The sequence below is a fragment of the Sminthopsis crassicaudata genome, chromosome 1, assembly GCF_048593235.1.
Source record: "Sminthopsis crassicaudata isolate SCR6 chromosome 1, ASM4859323v1, whole genome shotgun sequence".
Lineage (NCBI taxonomy): Eukaryota > Metazoa > Chordata > Mammalia > Dasyuromorphia > Dasyuridae > Sminthopsis > Sminthopsis crassicaudata.
The window spans coordinates 262231081-262259035 of NC_133617.1; the positions used below are offsets into that span (position 1 = coordinate 262231081).

General features: G+C 35.1%; 1 protein-coding gene across 1 annotated transcript; it reads right to left on the reverse strand.

Moving 5' to 3' along the window:
- On the reverse strand, positions 1–26763 carry SDR16C5 (short chain dehydrogenase/reductase family 16C member 5). Its single transcript, XM_074278679.1, has 7 exons — positions 26564–26763; positions 17145–17491; positions 14029–14160; positions 12300–12399; positions 9475–9619; positions 5440–5565; positions 1–1523 (listed from the first exon to the last, which is right to left on the reverse strand). The coding sequence occupies exons 2-7, from the start codon at positions 17475–17477 to the stop codon at positions 1430–1432; spliced, it is 930 nt and encodes a 309-aa protein (XP_074134780.1). The 5' UTR covers positions 17478–17491; positions 26564–26763; the 3' UTR covers positions 1–1429.
- Positions 26764–27955: the final 1192 nt, after the last annotated feature.

Sequence of the window (27955 nt, forward strand, 5' to 3'; positions counted from 1 at the left end):
TTTTGTATTGTATATTACCTTTATTTTCCAAGATTCTCAACAATTAATAATCAAGATCCCAAGTTATACAATGAACAACAAAAAAAGGAGATGATAGAACAGAAAAAAAAAATTCAAGTAAATGAAGATAAAGTTTAGTTATACAAGTTGCAAAAGATTTCATACCACTGATGGAGGACCACTGATTTTCAAATCTTGTCATTTTACTAAGGATCTTCCAGGATATTCTTTATTTCTTTTTATAAAAAAAGTCAGGGCAGGGGAAAGAAATGGAAGGAAATTAAAATAGGTCTTCCATAGTTTACCTTGAAGATGCCATCAACAAATAGCTGAGCTGTAAAGTTTTTCTAATGGTAGTTTTTCTAATGGTAAAGAGTTTTGTAGAGATGAAGACCAGTTTCAAACTGGCATTAAAATACTATCAATTGGACAGCATAACACTATTGAAGATTATGAACGTATACAAATTTTTATTCTCTGTAAAAATTGAGTAAATTTAATTAGATTGATCTAGTAGATTAAATACTAAACTAAATGCCACAGAATAATTTGAACTCATTTTAAAATAGTAAAAACAAACAAACAAACAAACAAACAAATATTCTGAAACGGCCCTATAGAATCTTATTGTGAGGTTCATTTCTGGGGTGGGAGGTAGTTACTCTTTCTGATTCCTTTTCTAGAAGAATAAAAGGTATTTACCTAAGAGACCTTTCTAAAATTATGCAAATGTATGTAATATGAAGTAGCTAGAATTGTTTGACTGGATATATCTGAAATCTAGCTGTCCCATTTGGTACCTCAGGTGACTAGGTTATAGTGATGAGCAAATAGATGGCATCTTTGTGTTACTCTTTTAGGAGGAGAAGATGAGAGACCAACTTTCTCTGTTTCAAAAGGTACTAGGTTAAGCATGCTGAAAAAGGAGAAATGGTTAGGGGAGCAGGTGTGATGTCACCTATGTAAATACATTTTGGATCTTAGCTAATCCTGCAACCTTTATTTCCCCCACTGTAGCCACACACAGCCTGGTTCCCATGGAATCCTCCTTCAAGTCACTCAAACATTTGAATGAGGGAAAGAATCACTAAGAATAGGCTATTTACGTGATATCCTCTTTCTCTCCTCCTCCCCCCCCCCCCCGCCCCCTCAAATAGAGTACAAGTGGCATATCAAGATTGAGCTTAGATCTTTGGAAAAAAGAATATCAACTCATTAGAAAAGAAAAAAATCTCATATAACATACATATGTATTTCAGGATAGGTAGGTAGTAGAATGATTAGGTAAAACTAAGTATTTGCCTAGATAGTAGCATGTGTATTTCATAAGTGTTCAGAAATTGTGTCAAATAGCATTAGTCATTTATTCATTGAAATAATAAATATTTGGCAACACTGGATTTGGATTACTTATATCTTCTTTAGAGTTTCAGTCCTTCTTTACTCGTCCTTTGAAGTTATTCATTACATCAAAGACTCTCATGTATTCACACAGAGCCAATCCCGCCTTGGTCGGTAAAAAGCTAAAGGGGATATATAAAGAAAAAAAATTTCTTATTATACCTCAACATGATACTTTTAGTCAGATCAGATGACTTTCTGAACTCCTACTTTGCTTTAATTCAGGCACATAACATATTGCAAAATTTCTCTCTGGGAAGCTTAACTATCCTCTTCTTAGAACTGGTCTTCTCACATATTTCAGATCTATCAGGGATTTCTGGATTAGTAGGTCAGGCCATCAGGCAGATAATGGTACAGTGGATAGAGTACTGGGCCTGTAATGAATCCAAATCAATCCTCAGACACTTACTAACTGTATGACCCTGGGCAAGTCACTTATCTCTGTTTGCCTCAGTTTCTTTGTCTGTAAAAAATATGTTGGAGAAGGAAATGGCAAAACATTTCAATATCTTTGCCAAGACAACACTAAATGGGGTCATGAAGAATTGGGCATGATTGAAATTACTCAACAACAACAAAAATAACAAGCCAAGCCAGTCATTGTGTTATAAGTCAGAGGTTGTATTACAGTATAGTGCATAGAGTTCTATACTTGAAGTCAGGAGTCCCACCTTTGACACTCATTAGATATGTGACCATGGGCAAATCTTAAAGATCTTTCTGAAATTAATTTTCCTTCTCTGTAAGATGAGATAATGATGTAAGTAGTATTTACTTTATAAGGTCGAGAGCTTGTTAGGAGTTTCAAATGAATTAATGAATATGAAGCACTTTGTGAAATTAAAAGCAACTATTACTAGTTCTAATATTATTATTACAAGATCTCAGTATATCACCCTATTCTTTCAGCTGCTTTATTGAGACCTGTATCTCTATGTTTGGGCTTTGAATCCCTCTTTCCACTCTCACTATGCATGAGTACACCATCTGGTGGTCACAGGGAATGGAGCTGCAGGCTATTTTTTCAAAGCATAACTTGCTTTAAGGTCAATTTTAAATTCATTTACAAAGAGGAACATCTAAAAGGAAAAGAAAAAAAGACACCAATTCTAATTTTACTTATACAATTCTTAAGAGAAATATGGTTATCTAAATTATTACCAATAAAAATCCTTCTAAATTCTAAGAAGGCAAGAAAAATCTTTGAACTACTTTGTTGGTATAAATAACTCCTTTCACAAACACAGATAGAAAGGAAAATAATTAAGGAAAGAGTGTAGGGCAGAAAGACTCCTTCCTTTTCTTCTCACTTCCCTCCTTCCCTCCAGGCTTCCATCCTTCCCTTCCTTCCATCCCTTTTTCTTTTTAGTTTTTTTTTTGTTTTTTTTTTTTTGCATAAAATGACTAATATGGAATGTGTTACATCATTACGCACATATAACTTATATTAAATTGCTTACCATCTCAGTGAAGGGAAAGGAGAGAGGACAGAATTTGGAATTCAAAACTTAAAAAAAATGTTAAAATTGTTTTTATAAGTATTTGGAAGTATTATTAAAACCTAAACAAATAAGAAAGAAGAGTACGTCAAACCAAGAATGGATGTTTCATATGGTAGAAAGAACAATGACTTGGAGAAAGTTTCAGGTCTACTTGTCACAAACTGTATAACCATTGGCAAGCCATAATATCTCAAAAATTCAGTTTTAACATCTCTAAAATGGAGATGGATAAAACTGATCTGTCCAGTGTAAGTCATAGAATTGTTTTTGCGAACAAAGGGAAATGCTTATAAGATGTTTTATGAACCAAAATACTTCAGATAGGAGATATTACTACCATCATTATTATTATGGTGGCTGGTTTTCTCAGCAATATCTAACATTTGAAGGTACAGAAATAGAAACTATCAATTGAAGTTCCCTTCAAAAAGAACTCCAAAAGATGGTAGTTGTTCAGCTTCTATATGTACCTCACAAACTGTTTAGACTATTGCTACTGTGTTTTTGATGGTTCCACAAAAACAAAAATTGAGGGTAAAAAAATAAGGAAACAGTAATACAGGAAGAGTCCTGAATTTGAAATTACAAAAGCTGAGTTTGAATCCCCACTATACTACTTACCACCTGGGTGACTTTGGACAAGTTAATTAAACTATATGAATTCAGTTTTCTAATTATGAAATAGGGACATTGGAAAAGATGACTTATTAAATCCCTTCTACGATCTTCAGTCTATGATCTTATGTACTTTTGTTCTTAATACTAGAAATAATAAAATGCATTGCATTAATGGACTTTAGTGACTTTCCTTTAAGGCACAGCTTTTTAAACTGTGGTTTGCAATCCCATATGGGGTCTCATAACTGAATGTGGTCACAAAATTCAGTAAATATGTGACTTGTATACTTATTTTATATGCCTATATACTCGGGGTCATGTAAAGATTTCTTAGGCAAAAAGATGTCATGAGTGGAAAAAAGCTTAAGAAGCCCTAGGTTTAAGGAAAGTGCCAGACTGTAGTTATTAGTCCTTCAATAGACAAATCCAAGGAGGAAAGGAATGAGTACAAATTTTTTAGCTTTCTAGGTGCCTTAAAAGGTAATTATTTTTGAAGAAGAGATACTTATCTATTTAGAATTTCACAATTTTAACCATTTTTCCTTTACATATCACTCTCTAAGTACCTATGTTATTATTTAACATTATCTCAGAAATCCTAGAAAACACAGCTCCTCTTGTTTAAGGCAGATAGAAAATTTAAGCGATAGTTAATAATTTACTCAGGACCCCAATATCTAATTTGCATTTTAACTTGTCTGTCATCATTGTTTGACAGAAAATGACTCCTTTGGAAACTTTATTGCTCTGTGCCAATGGATCGGTCAACTTCTAACACTTAGCCCTTAGTCCATGATACTGAAACACTGAGCAACTCTAGAAGAGAAAATTCCAGCTACCATCCTGGAGGGAATGCACTGTTATTGCACAAACCCCTTGCCCATAGTCAAAACCTCTTGTTCTTAATACAAGAAATAATAATTTGGATTACAAGGTGAGAACTCAGGTTGTCTAAACAATTCTCTGGCTCAGAATTCACACCTTTGGTTCAGGCCTTTGAAGGGAGTTTACACCTTTGGACTTCTGAGTAGAGTTTACATGTTTAAAAGAAGTTTGCACCTTTAAGAGGATCAAGTTCATTGGTTGAAGTATTTCCCCAGGCCCCGATGAGTTCTCACATGCCCATTCTCTGGGAGGATAAAAGAGGCAGCATTGGTCCTGGACAAGCAGTCTGGATTGGGGAAGGACAAGAGCTGGAGGAGATTCAGAGCTTCCTAAGAAACCTGCTCACAGAGGAAAAGAGATCTCCTCTCACAGAAGGATTATAATTGAAGAGATGACAGGACCTTTACAATTTGGCGCCCAACATGGGGCCAGGACTTATTCTGAGTCCTTCAGAGGAGCTAGCCTGGACCTTTACAACAGAGAAAGTGAAGGGGAAAGTTTGGTAGCATGGGTAAGGTATATTAGACCTCACTCTCCCTAAACCTCTTGACTCAATTCCTACAAGACAATTGATACATGGCCTCAAACCCTGTGACCTCACTACTCTCAGCTTCCAGAAAAGCTCGATACAACATAATCCCATCATAGTTCTTCATCTCTTGTCTTTCTCTATAGTAGAAACCCCCAAGACTCCAAACAACAAGGAGATGTAGGGCAATATGCTAAGAGAGAATTGTCAGGAGGGGAAAATAAGGTGATGATGAAGGCCTACTCATATACTATTTTATCCAGGATCAAAAGGCTGTCAATAATTTTGTCTCCCTGAGAACCCGATCCAATTGTTTAGACAACCTGAGTTCTCACCTTGTAATCCTAACAATAATAATACAAAGCATTGCATTAGTAGATCTTATTGACAAACCCTAACATTTGGTAACTCTTATTACCAGTAAGCTGCAAACATGAAGTGGGTAAGTGATATATTAGCAGAACTAAAGACATAAAAAAAGGAAAACAGAGATAGGCTTACCTTTTTAAAAATAATATAAAATATAGAAATCGTGGTAAAAACAGGTAAACTTGTTCTTCTAGAATTGCATTAATTATCTTATTGACTACATAGTCTGGCTCTAGAATTGGCAACACAAAAGGACTTCTGGAAAACAGAAATAACAAATTTAGCCTAACACAAGAATCAGTAATGGTAGTTGAGACAAACTGCTTTTTATGTAGATTAAGAAAAGAATCCTTGTTAATAAAACTAACAATAACAACAGTAATAATAATAACTAGACTTTATATAGTGCTTACTATGTTCCAGGTACTGTGCTAAGTGCTTTACAAATATTATCTCGTTTGATTCTTAGAACAACAATAGTTAAGTAACTTACCCAACATCACTTAGTACTTGCTCCAAGTCTCTCCCCTTTTTAATTTATCCTCTATACAGTTGCCAAGGTGATATTCCTAAAACTCAGATCTGACCATATCACTCCCATATTCATTAATGTCAAGTATTTCTCTATTGCTCCTAGGATAGAATATAAACTTCTGTTTGGTATTTAAAAAGTTCAATTTAATTTTAAATGACCATTTAAAGATTAAACTCTCACTCCAAATTACATTCCTAAGCTTATGATATATTACTCCTTTCTATAGCTGTTAAAGTCTAGTCAAAATGATCTTTTCATTCTCACAACCTGACACTCAATACTTGTTGTTGCTATTTAGTTGTTTTTAGTTGTGTTTAAATCTTCATGATCCCATTTAGGGTTTGTTATTTCATCCTCCAGATCATTTTACAGATGAAGAATGAGACAAACAGGGTTAAATGACTTGGATCAAACAGCTGTGTACCTTAGGCCAGATTTGAACTCAGGAAGATGAGTCTTCCTCCATACTTATTAATTAGTCCTTTGTACAGTCTGTTTCCCCTGTCTAGAACCCATTTCTTTCTTATTGCTGCTTTTTAGAATCCCTAATTACTTTCAGATTTCAGATTAAATGCTATCTCCTAAGAGATGCCTTATCACTCCCTCCATCTGCTAGAACCTTACCCCCAAATTAATTTGCATTTATTTTGTATATGTATATGTTATCTTCTTGATAAAGTATAAACCTCTTGAGAGCAGGCATTTGGCATATTTTTGTCTACCACCTAGCACAATATTTGGCACATAGCAAATACTTTGTAAATGTTTGTTGGTAAATGGATGTCCCCATTTCTTCCATTTCTTTGTTTATTCTCAACAAAAATATGATAAAGCAAAATTTGAAATGGAAAAATAAAAAATTTAGGTCAATAGACAGATCTTGGGAAATTAGAAAATAAAAACAGAATTAAGTCAGTAAACCAGATTTTTTTTAACTCAGAGATAACTAAAATTACTAACTGAAAGAGGTATCTAGGACTTCTATGGACCTGACAATTGAATATTTATGTTATTCTCATCCAGTTCATTTAATAAGCATTTATGAACACAAATTATAAATGCCAGGAACTGTGCTAACTGCTGGAAATGCAAGGACAAAATGAAGGAGTTTAATTATATTGGGGGAGGGAGGAAATAACATGTACAAAGAAAAGCATTTGCAAAATAAATTATCAATAGTCAGTTATTGTCAGGCCTATGCTTTAGAAATATCACTCAGCAGTTATCTGGAGGATGGGTTAGAAAAAGGAGAGACTTCAGAAAGGGAAACCAATTAAGGAGTGACTATAATCATCTCAGGGATCATCAATGAAAGTCTGAAGTAAAGTGGTAGCTTTAAGTTAAGGAGATAGTGGTGGGAGACATGAAAATGGAACTGCAAAGGCTTGGTAACTGGCTTGATGATCTACAGAGACAGGGGAAATAAGTAATTAGGGATCATTCTGAGTTTGTGGACTAAGGTAACAGGAAGAATGATGATATACTTGACTGAAATAGAAATGCTACAAATTGGAGGGAGAATGAAGGAATAGAAAATAATGATTTATGTTGAGTTTGAGATGCCTTTAAGATATCTAGTTCAAAATAGGCAGTTAGTGATATAAGACTAGACTTTGGGACAGATACTCTGAATATATAGACCTGGAAACATCTGCAGAGAGATAATAATTGAACTATATAGGAGAAAATGACATCACTAAGTGAGAGGGTGAAGAAAAAGAAAACTATTCTTGTGGGTGGGAGTAAAAAGTAAAAGGTAGGGTGGAATGCTGAGATGAAAAGAAGGGGATGGAATTCTATGAAACTTCAATGAAAATATGAACTGAAGTATTTATAGCAGCTCTTTCTGCAGTGGCAAAAAACTGGAAACTAAGGACATATCTCTAAACTGGCAAATGGCTGAACAAATTATGGCATATGAGTGTTATAGAATACTATTGTGCCACAAGACATGATGAAAAAAATGGTTTTGGACAAATCTGGGAATTGTAGAAGAGTGAGGTGAGCAGAACCAGTAGAACAATTTATATAGTAACAATAACAGAGTAAAGAAAAAAAAATCTTTAAAGCAACTGGGAACTGATCAATGATTCTAGAAGACAGATTATGAAACATGCTAATGACCTCCTGATAAGGTGGGATAGTACAGAAGAAGATTTTTGTTTTTACATGGACAATATAAAAATTTGTTTTGCTTGGCTATATATACTGTTCTGTGTGTGTGTGTGTGTGTGTGTGTGTGTGTGTGTGTGTGTGTGTGTGTATGTATGTATGTTTGGAAGGACAGGATTGGAGTGAGAAGAGAAATAAAGAAATTTTTAAAAATTAAAAAAAATACATTAAAAAAAGATTTTTTGAATATAGAAAAAAAGAAAGTGAAGTTACAAGAATTACAGAAATCCCAATGGATAGTTGAAAAGTTGAAAAGCTTCTTCTCTAAGGTTTAAACATTAAATTTCAGAGAGATTCATAATGGTAGAGATGGAAGGGACCGATAGGTCATTCATTGTAGTTTCCTACTCAATGCATGAGTCATTTCTGTAATATCCTCGACAGATGTTCCTCTAGTTTCCCTTTGAAAACTTGCAGTGAGGGAATTCACAATCTCACAAGGCAGCCATTTCCATTATTGGAAAGTTCTAATAGCTAGAGAATTCTTCATATTGAGCTTAAATCACTTTATGACTTCCATATACTCACTAGTACTGCCCTCTGGAACTTTGCAGAACATGTAATTTGTTTTATTTTGATATAATGGTACTTCAAAGACATTGTCTCTTTTGACATTGTTTCTAGGCTAATCTTCTCTAGTGCCTTCAATGGATCTTCATCTCTAGAGGAGAAAAAGCACTCTGGATTTGCATTCAGAGGATCTGTTTTCCAAACTCACTTCCTTTGCTTATTACCTGTATGGTACTGGGCAAATCACCTCTCTTTGTGCTTTATTTTCCTCATCTACAAAATAAGAAAGTTGGACTAGATGACTTTAAAGGTCTCATTCAGCTCTAGATCTATGATATTATGATCCTAATTATAGTATATAGATTAGTTCCAATTTTTGAAGTCCATCATAAAATATAGCACCTAGAATTTTGCACAGTAACCAGTGCACAGAGAGGCAGCCTTCAAGTCAGGAAGACCTAAATTCAAAACACTCTTTTCTGAAATATATTTGTTTTATGGCTCTGTGTATGTCCCTTGATGGCTTAATGTCTCAATGTACTTTCTAAGACCATAACTTGTAAAAACCATTGTCAACTGGCATTAATAGAGGGATTTTCTTGCTTGGAACCTCCTATGTTAATGAAACTTCAGGACAAAATAAAAATACAAATAGAAGTCAGTGCAGAACACCATAGAAATACTGCCTTTTTTTTTTGGGAGGCTACTTGACTCATAATGAACATTAAGATTAAAAGAAAATGGGAAAAAAGTCAAATTCCCTTCAGGTTCCTCCATGCTATTAAGTCACTCAAGGCATCTCTAAGCTATCACTAAACACATACAAAACCAGGATTAGGAAAGGAGGAAAGAGAGGCTAAGAGGGAAAGAGAAACATACCTAGGCTTATTCATAAAATTAAGAACTGATAATATTTTATTACACATTGCCTTTAAAATGAAAATACTCACCCAGTAGAACAACCTTCAAACATTCCAGTTTTTATAAAAAACGGGCAAACAATGGTTGTTTTAATCCCAGTGTTTCTTTGGGCAAATGTTTCTAAAAATATGGATTCAGCAAATCCAAAGGCTGCAAATTTACTTGCACAATAATCTGTGAGAAGAAAACCCAACACAAATGTACTTAGAAAAACATTTTAAACGTACAAAATAAAAGCTCACTTTAAATGTTAAAACTCTTTATTTTTCAAATGTCTTTATATCTAATCAATGAATCAGTATGTCTTCATTGGGGAAATCAGAAGGAATAAGGAGGAAGGGATTCTAACAGATTAAAAAGTAGTGTTTTGGTGAATGAATAAGGGATAGGATGCTTGCAGATTCCCGGGTGGGAAAAGTGGCAGCAAACCTCTAGATTTATCCTACCAATCATCCATCCTTTCTGGACATCTTTAATTTACTGGTCCGGGCCCTAAATACTTTGTATTCTAAAACAAAATGGTATCCTTTCTAGTCTTGTCAATCTCTTGGTTGACTTGGCTTGATGGCCTAAAATGTTTTGTAAAAGATAGAATTGGACCTGTGATTTCACAGATATAAAGAATTTCCAGGTGAATGAAATCCTTCTACCACTGTAGTTGAGCATCTCCTCTATAATATATAGACTTAGAGAGTTGCCTAGAGCTGCTTTTGTTGTTTGACCTTAATTTTTGAAGAGGACCAATGACATAATGGTGTAGCTGACTTGAACATGAATTGGATTTAAGTGAGGCAGAGCTGAACAAAGTCTTCATTCAACTTCACTCTCTGTTCCAGAGTCATTAAAGTATAGTGGCAAAAAAAGTCAAGATGAAGTGGATGACCATGGTGTATTCACATGGTTGAGGTAGACATTCTCCTAACTCACTGATTGGTTTGAGACTTGTCAGTTACCCTCAACCTAGTTTAACCTGTCGGCCAAGATGATTTTACCCTTGCACATTTAATAGCTTTTTGGGACCACAAGTGAGAGTTCAGTGAAAGTGGCCACCAAAAGTGCATGAACAATCCCCAAAAGGGGCCTTACACCAGAAATGTCACTTCCCCAGAGTAGCAAAGAAAGTCTCTGGTAGGGTAGAGCCCTTCCTGGCTCTTAGTCACCTTTTTGTTTACAAGCCATAGCACCTCTCATTTCTTTTGCAGAATGGATTATCCACAAAGCTCCAACACTCTTTCCTCTAGTCATATTTCCCTTTGTTATAAATAAGTGAAATCTCAATTCAATTGATGGGAAAGATTACAAAGAGAACAGCTAAGGTAGTTTTCATAGCTTTTCAAAATGCTGCACTTCTAGAGTGAAAAGGCAATGGTTTTGCTTATAGAGAATAGCAGGAGAGGTGTGAATAGATGAATTGGTGAAAAAGGATTATCAGCAACTGGAGTTTAGCCAGAGAAGAGATACATAATAAGAAAGAGGATGAAGAGCTGCAAGCAGGAAAGTAGTGGGGGATGGTCATTAAATAGTCACATTTTTGGTAGGGTGGAAGGTTTGAAAAAAATCTCATTATGACTATACTAGAATAAAACAGTACAGGGATGCATTATAGGTGATGGAATTATAAAGTTCTACAGGTATTAAGTTATTTGATAATTTATCATTGGTATAGCTACAGAATCAATGATAGTTTACTGAAACCTTCTATACACAATTATATGGTATATTTGGAAGGGTGCCTTTATGACAGGAGAGATCCTTTCTCCTTTATTCTTCTTCCTCTTAAGCCAGAGGTTCAGGTCCATGGACCAGTATGTAGATTTTAAGGGATCACTGAACTTGTTTGATAACTCCATTTTAATATAATTGCTTTCCTTTGTAATCCCATGAATATTATTTCATGCATTTAAAAACATTTTTCTGAGAAGGGACCCACACACACAAGGTTAAGAACCTCTGCTTTGTAGGGAGATAGGCCTGAAGCAGAGACATACTTCTCTGAGGATCCTGAAAGATTTGCTACATGGTGATAATAGGGCAGTGATTATTAGGCTACTTGGGATAGGGGATTCATGTCACCATTATTACAATGAGGGACCACTGAAATTTTAGATTAATAATATTTATTCTGTGATATAAATACAGTTTAATATTCAAGAACTCATTTGTTTATTTCTTGTGAGGCTATGTGTTAATTTATTTATTTAAGGGAAGGGAGAAAGGAAGATATTATGGTTCTGATAAACTTGTATAGCTCATTAAATAAACAAAACAAAACATGCTCCCCAACAAATCTTCACATACACAGTCTGTTAATAGTTATAAACAGATCTCTGGAGACTGATGAGAAACTCACAGAAACTCAGTCTGAAAGGATACCCTAAAGCTTTGTAATTTAAGATGCACTTGAACAAGATTCACTTTTGCCATACACTTGACAAATAGTCACTTGGTTTTTGCTTGAAAACCTTTAGTGAAGAGTACTCAATGCCATTTTTGGATGGTTATAATCATTAGGAAATTTCACAAATTGGGAAGACAGAAAACTATATAGATTATATATTGGTTTCTTGTCAAGGCAATCATGTGAGAGATAAAGATTAATCTAAGTTATACATTTCAGTTTTATGTAAACATATCTAATAGATGGTATTTGTGTTTACTTGCTAGTAGAAAGTTTGAAAAACTAGGAGTAGATTTCTAATTCTAATTTTGCCATTGACTACATTTCTTAATTTGCTTTCCTTGTGAAATTAGGTCACTATTTACACAAGGCTATTATGCAACTAAGTTAAGGTTTGTAAAAGACACTGCAATATAAAATATTACTTAACATTGATTAATTCCATACAATACTTACCTGATAACCTACTTACACCAACTAATCCAGCTGAACTTGAAATACAAACCAAGTGTCCATGGTTATTAGCAATCATACTAGGAAGGAAGGCTTTGTAAGTCTGTGAGGCAAGATAAAATAAAATATAATAAATATTTAGTTAAATACAGTATTCCTTTTGCTTTAATTGGTTATATATATTTTTATTGTGCTAAAAATGAAAAAAGGTATCAAAAGATGTTCCTGAGTTCACAAAGTATAGATCAAATTACAATCTTTTCCATAGAAGAATTTATCATTAAGAACAACTACAAACTAAGTATACTTGTGGATTCACATGTGCATGTATTAAAATACATAATATATGTATATGCACACAAATGGCAAAATCATTAGCAAACTGAGAAAAGAGAATTTAACAAAAGTACAGAGAAAAATTTTAAGACCTAAAAATGCAGGCTCAGTCTGCAAATAAGTTAGTTTCCCTCATAAAGCAATTACACAAATAACTTGGATGTTTAAATTATAATAAAGTGACAAATTTCAAACTGGTTACATAGTAAGAGGGTTTTCTGGCAGGGATTGGCTGAATTGAGTCTTAAAGACAATAAGAAAATATGGTTTAGGAAATGATATAAAGAGGGCAGCTTTAAAATGAAATCTTAGAACAGAAGGAATCTTAAAAAAGGAATCTTAGAGATCATTTAGTCTAAACTTCTTATTGTTATAGATAAGGAAACTGAGATTGAAAGAGGTTATATAATTTGCCTAAAGTCACAGTATATTTATGAAGGGTAAAGATTATGATTGTTTCTTGACTCCAGAGTTCTTTCTACTACACTTATCTGTTGTACTATATTATTATCCAGGTGAACAGAGACTTGAAAGATGGGAAGAAATGGGAGAACGAGAAAAAAAGATACTATGGGAAAACCCTGTGAAAGCTACAAAGTGCCATGCAGATGTAATTTATGATTTTTATTGGTTAAGAGTTTGTAAAATACTAGATTTATACACATATTCTCTCTCTGTCTCTCTCTCTGTCACTGTCTCTCTGTTTTGCTCCACCTTTTCTCTTTAATCTCATTTGAACTTTAGAACCATCTTGTAAAGTGAGAAGCATTATTATTTTACTGATGAGAAAATTGAGGCTGAATGTGGTTAAATAAGTTGTCCAGAGTCACGTAGTTAAGAAGAGTCTGAAGTCATCCTGACTTTAAGACCAAAGCTATCACCCAGCTTTATAAAGGATAGGACAATTACCTTTGACTGGATCCAAGTCCTACCTCTGACACACTCTGATTATATAGCCCCAATTAAATGACTTACTCTTCCACTGCCCCAGTGGGTTTTACAAATTGTAAAATATGGATTAGTAAAGCATTTGGATTAACAGAGTAATATTTTGTCACTACAAATTCTCTATACCAGTGAAATCATAGTTCTGGTTAAAAAAAAAAATAACAAAACAAAAGCACAAAACACACACACACACACACACACACACACACACACACACACACACAAAACTCAAAGAGGTTTAAATGGTACCTGAGATGAGGTAATTCTATGATTTAGAACCAATCCTTAATTTGAAAAGTTATGCCATCTTCAAAGAGTTTTGAAGCTATTTCCAAATGCCAGAAAACAAATCATTATTTGTTTAAAACAAACTGACTAATCTAATTTACAAAAGGGAGCTTGATTACTAAGATAATTTTGTAAAAATTTATAACATGAAGAAATTCACCCAGATATGTGCTTTAGAGTTCACATCAAATGACCTTTCCACACATTCATCTGGAATCTCAAGAAAATCTTTTCCTGATACAACTCCAGCATTATTAATAAGAATAGTGACATCACCAACTTCTTTTTTAACCTGGATAGGAGAAAACAAAAAGAAGCAATTTGTTATACAATATGAGTTTCATTTTCTTAGTCTTTTGTGATTTCATTATCTAGTGAAGTAGAATATAAATGTTTTATCATGGTCTTGAGGTGACTCTGGTTTTTGAAGGTTATTATCTGGAACATGAAATCTCTGGCAGATCCTACTAAACCTGAAAGATTCTGAGTGTAGGCCCCATAGTGGATAAGAAATATACTGTCTAAGGACTAGTTTAGTTGAATCCAGAGTCTCAGTTATCAAGAGGGTGGCTACTAGGAGATGAATTTTTCTGTTTATGGTAACTCATGAAAACATTTACTATGACATTGGAGATGGAATTCATAGGATCACAAGGTCTTAGAACTTGAGCTGGGAGGATTCTCAGAAGCTATCTAATCCAATCCTTTCATTTTAGAGCAAATTGAAGCTCAAGATGACTTATTTAAGATTACATGTAGTAATCATCAGAAACTGAATATGAACTCATCTTCTGATTCCAGAACTACTTTTCTCTTCACCAAACCATGCTGGCAGACTGCATCGGTAGAAGGAATACTCATATAGGTAAAATCACAGATCCTTGAAATATTACTTAGAAAAGAGTCTGTTAAAAAGAAAAAAAAAAAAACCATGAAAGATCTCTCTCTGCTTTTGTGCTGCAGGAATTTTGTAGTACTCAACTACAAGAGGTAGCAACCCAGGGCAAAAAAGGAATCCATTGAGGAGATATTTTAAGTAATCTTTGAGGAATTGGCAGGGAATGGTTAAAGTTTTAGAAAATGGGTCAAGGGAAGACATTTTTATTTTCCAGAAAGAGATAAATGATCAATTACTAAAAGTAGATCAATGCACAACCTTCACAATCATCTCAGTAAAAATTTTAGGCTTGAAAATCAGATTTGTGATTCATAAGCAAACAGAAAGGGAAGCAATCATCACTAGCTATATTGGCTTCTCTATGAAGAAATCATTCCAAACTAACCTAAATTCCTTTTTGGTATATTAACTATATTGACAGAATAGGGAAAAGCTTATGGATATAAAATATTTGGATTTTAGAAAGGAACATAATTATAACATTCTTCTAGGTAATAGTTCAGGTAAATTTATAACTAGTTAAATGATCATTTAAAAAAAGTTTTGATTAATGAACTGATGTCAGCCTGGAGGCAAATCTCTAGTGCATCGTCACAGGGCTTTATTGTGTTCACCATTTTTATGAATAACTTGGACAAAGAAAAAGAAGATAGGCTTATCAAATGATAAGCATGATAAAGATGGTTGAGAAATTTACATTAGAATGTAAAAAACTCTCAACTGGCTAAAATTATAAGGTCTTGTATGTAGGACAACATAGTCAATTGCCCAGGGAGAGCATGGGGATGGGAGGAAGAGACATGTTTAAATAGACAATTAATGTAAAAATATAGTTGATTTTTTCCTAGGTTCCAAAGAAGAAAATAATGTGTGTTTAAAAAAAAAATAAAAAAAACCCTGCACTATATTTAATTGTTTTCTAAGCAAAGCATCAATATAATTTTGAATACATAAAGTAAAATAAGAAATATTACAAAAACCCCAAACCTTACAACTTATGCCAGTTCTGTAATACATCTGAATACTGGTAGTATTTATATGTGAATCAAGAATATATAGGTTATCATCAATAGTGTCATAATCCATTGTTCAAACCTCTGATTTCCAGTATGAATAAAAGTCTAGGAGATACACAAAGTAGAAACAGCTAAATTTTTTAAGGACAGTTGAAAAAAATGTTGCTGATATAATTCAAGTGCCTTTCAGATGTTCAATCCTAATCTATATTTAGTTAGTCAAAGAACCTGCATTAAGCACCGACTATGTATGCATTAGGTACTATACTGAGCTCTATAGCTAAATTTGACTGTAAGAAATATATAATATAAAACTAAACATTTGAATTAAAGACAAAACTTAAATAGCAATGGGACCAGTTAGCTACTTGTATACCCTGGTTTCTTCCCACTGGAAACAGAAGGAAGTAGCAAAGAAGTCCAGGGTAGAATTGGAAAGAAGAGATTTTGTACAGCTGGAATTATGTTCCGTTAGCTTCTTTTCTTTTCACTATAACTGAGCCCCTATGTGATTAGCAAAATAACATTTCACACAGCTTTGCACTTTTAATTATAACTGGATATACAAGAAGAAGGTATAGGATGATGATAAATGGAACTATAAAAAGGGAAGAAAGCAAAGTGCTTCACCTAATTATGGTCCTGGTCTACAGGGATATTCTCCTTTCCTGTAAATGACTTGTCTAGAAATAAAATTGGTGTAGGAGATTTTTGACTAAAATAATTATTCAGATTTGATTAAAGATATTAACACACATGTGGTAACAAAACAATTTAAATAATTTTAGAAACTAAAGGCAGAAGGATAATAAGTATGAATTAGTTATAAGTTGAGGACATCACTTTTTCATTCATTATCTAACTTTGTATACACCTCATACAATTATCCCTTCTACATCTTAAGGGTTAGAAGTGTAGCACCCCCATAATCTGAAAAATCCTAGTGAAATTTTTTGTTATTCCTTTCAGAAGTCTGAATTATTATGCTATTAAAAGGCAAAAGATGTTTATATTATATAATACTCTACATATATTTTGCACATTTCTGAATTTTTAAACCTTTTCTATGTTGTCTGCTGGCTTTTGCGTGTTGGTTGCAACTTCTGCAAAATTTGCCAAAACTTTCCTTTTAATGTCTTATGCCGACTTGAGATATAACAAAACTATGATGGGGAAAGTCTTATGTAGAAGGGATAATAACTATATAGTGCCTCACATATAGTAAACACTTTAATGCTTGCCAAACTAGATTAATATATTATAGAGAACTATCTCGATGCAAATTTTGAGTGAACACTAACTCAAGAGGCTGGATAGTTGATGGAATTTTATTAAAGAAACTGAACAATATACGGGACTTACCTGATCTGCCACTCGGTAGATATCTTGCCTTTCACCACAATTACAGGTATATGTATACACTTTTGATGCACCAGCTTTTTTGGCCAATTCACAAGTTTCTTGGTTGCTTTCTGAGTTGATATCCCAGAGAACGAGGATAACATTGAGACGGGCAAATCTTAAGGCTAATAATCGTCCAATTCCACTTCCAGCTCCTGTTATGAGGACTATTTCACCAGCAACATTTTTCTTTGGCCTTGGAACTATGTAGTAAAAGAAAGCCTCCAAAAAGCCATATGCAAATTTGCCCAAAAAACTGAGCAGATCCATCATGGCTTTCATTTTAGAAGACATATTTCAGCAAATACCTACAAAGAGAGATGAATTTACTGGGCACCATATTTTAGGAAAGCCATTGATTGGCAAACTGGAACTGAGTGTGGCATTTTGGAAAAGACATTGACAGACTGGGCAAATTGTAAAGTTTCCAAAGAGAGTAGCCAGAATGATGAAGGATTAGAAGATCATAATCTTATATGGTGGGTGAAGCAATTAGGGATATTTATCTAGAAGAAGAGAAGGCTTAGAAGTAACCTGAATGCTGTCTTCAAGTGACACACAGAAGAATTAGAGATTGTTCTGATTTCTGAAAGCAGAAGTAAGGCAATGAGTAGCAGTTGCAAAGAGACAAATTTTAATCTAATATGTAAGGGAAATTTTTCTAATAATTAAAGCTACTCCAAAGTATTGACTAAGGAGATAGTAGATTTCCTTTCACATAATAGGACCAATTATTTGTTATTTGTTTATATAACAGTAAGTTATTTGCTTACTGGTTGGGTTCAGATAGAAATCTTTAAAGGAAGGCTGAATAATTACTTGCCCACTTTGTTGTATAAGGGATTCTGGGTACAGTAGATTAGGGGTGCTGGGCCTGGAGTTAGGAAGAGTCATCTTCTTGAGCTCAAATCTGGCCTCAGCCATTAGCTGTGTCATCTTGAGAAGTCATTTAACTCTATATGCCCCTCTTTCCTCATGTGTAGGCTAGATAAATAAATGGCAAATCATTCCAGTAACTATCCCAAGAAAACCACAAATTGGGTCACAGAGTTGGATATGACAGAACATCATGGGGAGGGATTCTTACTTAGGTATTGAAAAAGTTCTGAAGTCCTTTTCCAAGTCAGAAATTTGAGGACTGATGATGGAAATGAAGAGCAGAACCACTTGAACCAATGAGAAATTAATTAAATTTAATTGGTCAACCTCTCTGTTTGACCAAAATTATGTCTGGCTTTTACCCTCTTTGTAGCTGATGACAGTAATTAAGTCCTTACTTTTAGCCTTTCTTGGAGAACACGGTCCAATAGAAATATATTAAAAAGTACTCTTGGAAATGGGGTAAGAGTAGTTGAGGCTTAGAATTGTTGTAGGGCTGGGGCTATGCATAAGTTAAGGGAAGAAATGGTCATTATGTATCATTAAAGCATTGAGAATACTTTAGCATTGTTGCAACTTTCTCTGAAGTTGGGCATATTATAAAGTGGCAAATTTGAGGAATTAGAAAAGTAGCTCAAAGGGAAAACAATGTCATGTAACAAAAATTTACACAAAACTTATTTAACACCATACATTTAATATTTATAAATGAGCATAGTAAATTTGTTTCAGAATGGAGCAGGTTATTCAAAAAACATTGTTAGATATGTTTGCTGAAGTCAAAAGGACTGAGCTGGTGTGCTTCACTAAGTTGTACATTCTCCTTTCCTCTGACGCTTTTAAAAGCAGAGTTGAAATAGATTTTCAAGATCTCTATAGCTTTTTGCATTAATTTTATACATACAATGAAGCTACTAATTCACATTATAGAGAACTTTATAAAGGGACTTCACTTCAACGATGCACTGTACCCATAGCCTACTCCTATCTCCAATAAATCTGGAAATCTGGAATCTCCAGAAATTATGTGAAAATTCCCAAGCTTGAAAAAAATATATCTTCTTTGAGTTTGAATTGGATCAGTCAGATTTGAATAAGGCATTCCTATGTTCCAGGCAAGAAAGTTGCACACTCTAGGGAGAATTATAGGAGGCATTTAATCTTCCATGTACATAGATGATTTGATTTAGCACAAAATAATGACCTATATGCAATGGTGTAAAATTATTTTGGTGTTAAAATATGTAAAATTATTTTCTTAAAGAATTAAAAAGTGTTACTCATTAGTTTCCCCCATCTCACATGGAATATGCTCATGGAGATTGCTTTCTTTTTCTTTCTTTAGTCCTGAGTATGGTCACTGCCCATTTAAGATTAACCTTTATCTAGCACATGATTGTTTTACTCAAGTGCTGATTTCCATATATGCCATATGAGCTATTTTCATCCACATAAATATAATTTGTTACTAGCTTTTAAACTTTTTTTATTTTATTTTTCAGTGCCTAATACAATACTTTGTACATAGTTCTTGCTAAAGGGAAGTTAAATGAATCATCAAATATTCCTTTCAATATTAACAAAAAATTTAAATAATTAGAAACTTAATATTTTGCCTTTCAGGATGTTTCAGGCTTATTTTTTCTTTCTTTTCTTTTCTTTTTTTTTTTGTGCTTCCACTCAATCAATCAATAAACATTTAATAAATGTCTGTTATGTGCTAGGCACTGTGCTAAACACTTTTGTTTTTCATCATGTCCAACTTTTCCTGACCCCATTTGGGGTTTACATGGTAAGATTTGCCATTTTCTTCTCCTGCTCCATTTACAGATGAGAAAACAGAGACAAACACGGTTAAGTGATTTGCACAGGGTGAGACAGCTGTCAAATGTCTGAGGTCAGATTTGAACTCAGAAAGATGAGACTTCCTGACTCCAGGCCTGGCTCTCTATCTACTTCACCACCTATCTACCCCATGCTGAACACTAGGGATGCAAAAAGAGGCAAAAGGCAGTCTCTTCCCTCAAAGGAGCACACTATCAAATGAGGAAGGCAACAAACATACATATACAAACTATATTCAGGATATTTAGTAAATAATTAGCAGAGTGAAGGTGCTAGAATTAAGAGTGATTGAGAAAGGCTTCCTATAGAAGAAGAAATTTTAATTGGGACTTGAAAAAATCCAGATAAAGCTGTAGGGAAAGACTGGAAAGGAGAATATTTCAAGTTTAGGCAACAGCCAGTGAAAATGCCTGGAGCTGAAAGATTGTGTCTTATGAAATAGCTAGGAGATCTGAGTACTCAAATCAGATTATGTGGCAAAGAGTAAGGTGTAAGAAAACTAGAGCATGGCAGAAACTAGGCATGGACCCACATTTAACATCACATACTAAGATAAGATCAAAATGGGTCCAAGATTTAGGCATAAAGAACGAAATCATAAATAAATTGGAGGAACATAGGATAGTTTACCTCTCAGACTTGTGGAGGAGGAAGGAATTTGTGTCCAAAGGAGAACTAAAGACCATTATTGATCATAAAATAGAAAATTTTGATTACACCAAATTAAAAAGTTTCTGCACAAACAAAACTAATGCAAACAAGATTAGAAGGGAAGTACAAATTGAGAAAACATTTTTATAGGTAAAGGTTCTGATAAAGGCCTCATCTCCAAAATATACAGAGAATTGACTTTAATTTATAAAAAATCAAGCCATTCTCCAATTGATAAATGGTCAAAGGATATGAACAGACAATTTTCAGGTGATGAAATTAAAACTATTTCCACTCATATGAAAGTGTTCCAAATCACTACTGATCAGAGAAATGCAAATTAAGACAACTCTGAGATATAATTATACACCTGTCAGATTGGCTAAGATGACAGGAACAAATAAAGATGAATGTTGGAAGGGCTGTGGGAAAACTGGGACACTGATGCATTGTTGGTGGAGTTGTGAAAGAATCCAACCATTCTGGAGAGCAATCTGGAATTATGCCCAAAATGTTATCAAAATGTGCATACCCTTTTACCCAGCAGTGCTACTACTGGGTGTACATCTAAAGGAAATACTAAAGAAGGGAAACCTGTATGTGCCAAAATGTTTGTAGCAGCCCTTTTTGTAGTGGCTTGAAACTGGGAAATGAATGGATGTCCATCAATTGGAGAATGGTTAGGTAAATTATGGTATATGAATGTTATGGAATATTATTGTTCTGTAAGAAATGACCAACAGGAGGAATACAGAGAATCTTGGAGAGACTTGCATCAACTGATGCTGAGTGAAACGAGCAGAACTGGGAGATCATTACACACTTCAACAATGATACTGTATGAGGATGTATTCTGATGGAAGTGGATTTCTTCAACATAGAGAAGAGCTAATCCAATTCCAATTGATTAATGATGGCCAGAATCAACTACATCCAGACCACTGGGACCACTGGGAAATGAGTGTAAACTGTGAGCTTTTTTTGTTTGTTTGTTTTTCTTCCCAGATTATTTTTACCTTCTGAATACAATTCTTCCTTTGCAATAACAACAACAAAATTCGGTTCTGCACATATATATTGTACCTAGGATATACTATAAGATATTTAATATGTATGGGAATGCCTGCCATCTAGGGGAGGGGGTGGAGGGAAGGAGGGGAAAAATTCAGAACAGAAGGGAGTAGTACAAGGGATAATGTTGTAAAAAAAAAATTACCTATGCATATGTACTGTTAAAAAAAAGTTATAATTATAAAAATTAATAAAAAAAAGACTAAAAAAAAAAAGAAAACTAGAGGTCTTGAGTGGTAGCTTTGATAATAGCTATGTTTATACTGCATTAGAAAAAATGGGGATAAGGTTCCTATAGGAAAAGTTTTCACAAATCACATTTTTGAGAAACAATCTTGAGCACATAGTGACATGTGCACAAAGAAGCCAGTGAACACAACAGTGCATTGTGTTTCAATGATGATTTTCTTTTCCAATCCCACTTATATATCTATTTTTTATGGTTTGCAAAAATGCTTTCTCAATAACCATCTTATGAAGGAGGTGTTATAGATTACCTTTCACTCACAAAGGAGACAGGTTCAGAGATTTTAAGTAAGTTTCACAGTGTCATATCAATGTATCTGAATCCAAGTGTCTGCACTGAGGCCATACTGACTCCAAATCTCTATCCACTACTCCATGGCTTATCCTTAGGTAGGATATGCACAAGAGGTTATTACCAGTTATCAGGAAACATAAGGAGTTTTGATTTTTTGTCAAAACCTTAGCCCAACATACTCAAGTTCATGGTTTTCCTGACGATTTCCTTGCAATATATTCAGTATAGGTTGACTGTCAAAATTTCTGACTTTGGATATTCTATCACCTAATATTTATGCCTTTATGGGGATTTACTTTTCTGTCCTTTAAGTTTAGCATCTTCTCTTCCTTTACCTCCAATGCTATACCTTTCTTCTACTTTTTTTTTTACCTGTTTATTGTTTTGTTGTTCATTTCTGTTTCTTTCTTAGATTATTTTCTAATAAAAGGACCTTGTTATGAAGTCTTATAAATGCCTGCTCCTGTCAACAGGAATTTAATTTCTCAAACTCTATTTTTCAGACACAATCTTTTCTTCAGTAATCTGGGGGATCTTCCATTCTTTCCTTCTTTTCTTTTTCCCACTCTAAAAGAGCACAGAAAGAATTTGCCAATGAAATTTGAAGGAGATTTCAGTTACCTGGGACCCAACTAATTGGGATCCATAAATAACACATTTGTCATAGGATAGTATTGAGAATGAGTGGAAAAAAAAAAAAAACATCTTAAGTTCAGAATGTGAATCTTCCATTTCCTCCATTTAGAGCTTACATATGACTAGTGATTTACAGGTTGTCTCACCCATAAGAATGTAAAAATCTGTGATAGATGGGAATTTCTGTCTTTGCATTTCTAGCCATAATGTCTAGTTCATGCTAAGTGCTTAGTGAATGTTTGCTTCCTGATTGAATGTTTTCCGCAAGGAGAGGAAAGAAGAAGAGAGGAAAGGACAGTAGAAAAAGGAGAGTATGGAAATAGTGGAAGAACAGCACATAAAAATTAAGGGAGAAAAGTAGATAAGAGACAAAAGAGGAGTCACCTAACTAATATATTTATTCATAATAGCATACTGGTAATGACTTGCCTAAAGTCAAATAGCCAGGACATGCTGAGGTTTGAAGCAAATGTTGACTCCAAGATTAGACACATTAGAATGAATAACGTGGAAGTGTTAGGTGTATATTGCAAAGAGGCAAATTTAGGTTTTCAAAACTATTTTAAAAATTCCTAATAATTGAGGATACTCAAATGTATAATAGACTCTCTCTAGAAGTCCCTCTAGATGGACCATCTATCAAAAGTGATATAGAAAGGACGCCTGTATTAGCCTTCTGAAATTCCTTCAGATCCTGTGATAGACAAACAAAATTTCAAGGAATATCTACTTACATAAGGGAGAAACAACTTATTTAAAGAATTTTGGTATCTTAGAGCCCATAGGAATTGTGATCCTATTTGGAGATGTTGGAATGATTTGCCATTTTTTTTTTTCTCTAGCTCATTTTCAGATGAGGAAACTGAGGCAAATAGGATTAAGTGATTTGCCAAGGCTCACACAGCTAGTACACATCTGAGGCCAGATTTGAACTCAGGAAAATGAGATAGCCAGGCACTCCATCCACTATGCCACCTGGCTACCCCTGAATTAGCAATTACTAGTACAGAGGTCTTCAAATGTTGTTTCCACGTGGCAGGGATGGCTAAGGTGTGTGAATCAAGGGTGATTTTTGGGCATCCAGAAGACACTAGATAGAAATAGCCTCTAATAAAGGAGGAAGGTAGAAGGAGAATAGTGGCACTCAAGACTTTATTTCATCACTATTTTCTTGATTATCATTTTTGTGTATTTGAGTGGGATGTGAGAACTGAGTTAGCACCCTGGATGCCTTAGAATCAGCTGGAGTCAGGATAAGCAAAAGTCCTAGGTCTTTATTCTTGGTATTAAGGGTAGAAGTGAATTGGCTCATACAGGCTCTGCATGACCTCTCCTCTCCTTCTTTCTCCCGCCCAAGGTGACTCTGTCTTGTCTTACTCCACCCCCTAATCCCCCCCCACAATTCTCTATATACACCAAAAGAGTGAAGGAGCACAAAATAGTGGGAAGGGCCATTTTCCAAGCATATGCTAATAGAGTATTGTCCAATTGGTAATTAGCCTTAAGTACTTGGTTGTCCCACCTGACCTCAGTGCATTGACTCAGAGTTTCAGCTCTTTACAGTGGGATGTAGCAATATACTTGGGGATCTTGAAAAGAAAGAGGGTAGAGTTCATTGCTATCATCTCAGCATTTTTTAGATCTGTTCATCTGGGTGTAGGCAAATAGAAACTTAGAGATGCAATCCTGTCTCTCAGTCCTTTGCTCAAGAAGCTTCAGGGTTCCTTATTGCTTATAGGATAAAAGAGAAACTCCTATGGTTTGGTTAGGAACTCCTCTGTTAGTCTTTTATAATCTGGATCCAACCTATCTTTCCAGCACACATTATTCCCATTCATGCATACATAAAACTGCCTTACTGTTACTTATACTATCTCCTGTCTCCAGCCCTTTTCTCTGTCAGTGTCCCAAGCTTGAGATTCATTGTTGCACTTTTGCCTCTTAGAATCCCTAGCTTCCTTCAAGATTTAGTTTAAGTGATATATTCTATATGAAGCCTTTCATGGATACTTTGATATTTTTTTAATCTATTTACATATACATATATTTTTCTCTCCTGAATTGATGCTCCTCAAGAACAAGGTCTGATTTTGAATCTACAGACTAGCATCTAGTAGGTACTCAACAAATGCTTGTTGTTGAGTCTCCAAATCTGAGCTAGCATATCCTAATTCTGTATCTTTTGCAAACTCTTCTGTATATTTGGAATGATCTCCCTCCAAGTTTTGCCTCTTAGAATTCTTAGTTCCTTCTAAGATAGTTCAATGCTTTCTTTTAGAAGTGTTTTTCATTTCCTCCCAGTTATCAGTGTAAATTCTTCCTTACTAATACATACTGTACCCCTCCAATAAAATACAAGCTACTTTGGGTTGGGGATTGTCCTGATTTTTTCTTTATAATCACAGAACCTAGCAAACTAGTATGATGCAGATATGGTACAAAGTAGGGGCTTATCTTAATTTTCTTTCTTTTTGTCCCACAATATTCTTTAAAAATTTTGTTTTTATATTTATATTCCCCCAATTATATTATGGCATCTAAGTGCAGATTGAGGCAATACTTTTTGAATAAATCCTCTCATTTTACAGAAGGAACACAGGCCCAAAAATTGACTTCCCTAAAACTAGATCTCAGCTATTTATTTGTCCATTGAAATTTCACCTTTATCAAGTTACTCTCCATCCCCACCCCTTACTCTGTATACTCTGGTTAGGTACAGAACAGGGTTCTTTGCCAAATTTTCAACTACTTTGCTATCAAGTGGATGATTTACAATCTCTCTAAGCACCTTTGCAGAAAGCCATAAGAGAATGTGATAGTATTTGGGGACACAACGAAGGGAAGAAAAAGGGGGAGACCTGAAGAAGGGAGAGGTAAGAAGGGAGGGAAAAATGCTTGTTAAAAGAAAAAGAAAACAAACAAGAAAAGAAATTTAAAAAGAAAAGAAAATTCAGGCTCCAAGCCACCCATTCTGTGGGTGAAGGACAGATTAGGTGTGTGGGGAGGGGATAGGGAAGAAAATTTGGGGAAGCAAAGAACTCATTCCAAAGATAGTATTTTCAATTCATTCTGCCCATCTGCAGCGCAGGGAGATTTTTTTTTTTTTCTTTAAGGTCATCTTAGTTGGGAAATCTTTCTCTACAACATTCCTTTGTTCCCTCCACTTAAACTAAACTGTAGGGAAAGCTCTATAAGCTTTCAAAATTAAAGAAGACATACAAGGGAGGGTGTGTGTGTATGTGTGTGTAGCACTGAAGTTTAAAGGACTAGCATCTCCACATCAATGAAGTTTATTTCTCTTCACTTATTTAGCTACATCTCTCTGATACACCCACTACTTTACCTCCAGATTATTTCTGCTTTCACTCAAAATGCTTGGGTGACATTTTCTGCAAACAGCGATTCTGAAATCGGCATAACTAGCAAAACTAAGTTTGGAGGACTGGGAAACTCCCATAATGTCTTTCATCCAAGCAGCTTTGAGAATCTAACCGAGAAACCAATTCCTGAAGTGAAGAACTTCAGATTTGTAGAAGAAAAAGCAGAATAGGAATTTCCCACTTCTATTCTTTCCCTTCCCCTTCTCCGTTTCTCCCTTGCATACGGTCAAAGAGTTCTTCCCCCAGCCCAGAAACCCCAAATTAGCCGGATAGAGGCATTAAGATCAATCGTCTACAAATACACGGCACACAATTCCAGAGAAGCTAGTCCCGGCTGCTCATTACCTTCTCCACCACATCCACTTAATGCCACTTACTTGCAGCTCTTGGAAGTTCTGGACGCACAGTTCCCGAAGCCCTCCCAGTGGAAGCAAAAGCTCAGACTGTATACACCCCAAGCTGTGACGCCTTGCGCCTGCGCTTTAGCTTTGGAACGCTGCCCTGGAATCGGCGCCCTGAAGTTGTTGGTCTTGGACTTGGGAACTATTGGTCATGTGAGTTCCCGAGACTGGGCTAGCAGCAGAGGGCGCGCACCGTCTGAACTGCCAAAAAAACTCTTTTTAGCATCCTCTGCGTCCCCATCTCTCTCCCTCTTCCTTCCTCTTCCTCTCCCCCCCCCTCACCCCAAGGAGCTGTGAAAACAAGCAATTTGGTTCTTTGGGTGGGGCAGACAAGAACTCCTCATGGATAAGGTAGAACTGGGCATATTTGGGTCACATCCAGCCAGCACGAGGGAGTCTCCTTCAAGTCTTCTCGCCCCCCCCCCCACCTTCCCCCACCCGCCCGTAAATACCGTTCAAAACAAACAAAGCCTAGACGTGTATGGAGGAAATCCTCAGCTCGGCCTTATCACCTGTGGGGCCACGCAGTGCCCCTAAGAGCCACTGGGTGGCACTGGCAGGCCTAAGGCTTTAATAGAAGAAGAGAAGAGAAAAAAGAAACCAGGACCAGAAGAAAGGAAGACAGGAGAGAGAAAATAAAGTGGTACTCGTGGCAAGAGTGATGGAGGACCAGCTAGAAGGGTCCCAAGACTCACTCGTGTTGCTAACGCTTGCTGTTTCTGAATTAGCGAAGGAAACGGGAGTAACTTTTCCTTTCACTGCAGGTGACACTTCGTTGCAAACATTAACCTATGATTTGAATTAGATTTATTTTGGATACCTTTCACTTCAAAAGAAACACTGACACTAAACACCTACGAGAGATGAATGAGTTTCTGTGTGGGCAAGAATAAGGACATTAGCAAGGCTACACTTTAGATGTCATCATCTATAGGAATTACGCCACATTTAAAGTAGGAGGTTGAAATTTCACTCTCCAACGACATTGTATCATTGCATGTTTCTTCTTGTCATTCACTAAGCCTACTCTTTTAATGTTTCATCGATAGTTTAAAAAAATAACTTTAACCCTGTCTTTTAACAGAATCCCAGAAAGGAGGTGACTTGTCGAAGATCATACAGGGACAGAACCAAGATTTAGAGCCAGAATCTTGAGTCAGACCATGGAACTCTTTCATAATCCTGTCAGTCTCTTCACTGAACCATATTTCTTTTCTTCCATTGGTAAGGAAGTTAGACTATGGAATAATTAGGTCTCAAATGCTTCAGTGAAGGAAAAAAAAAAACCTGAAGTCTCTGAATTTACAAAAATATATATCTTAAAAATTAATCAACAGTCAGAAAATACTCTCTTTGTCTTGGTGTTTT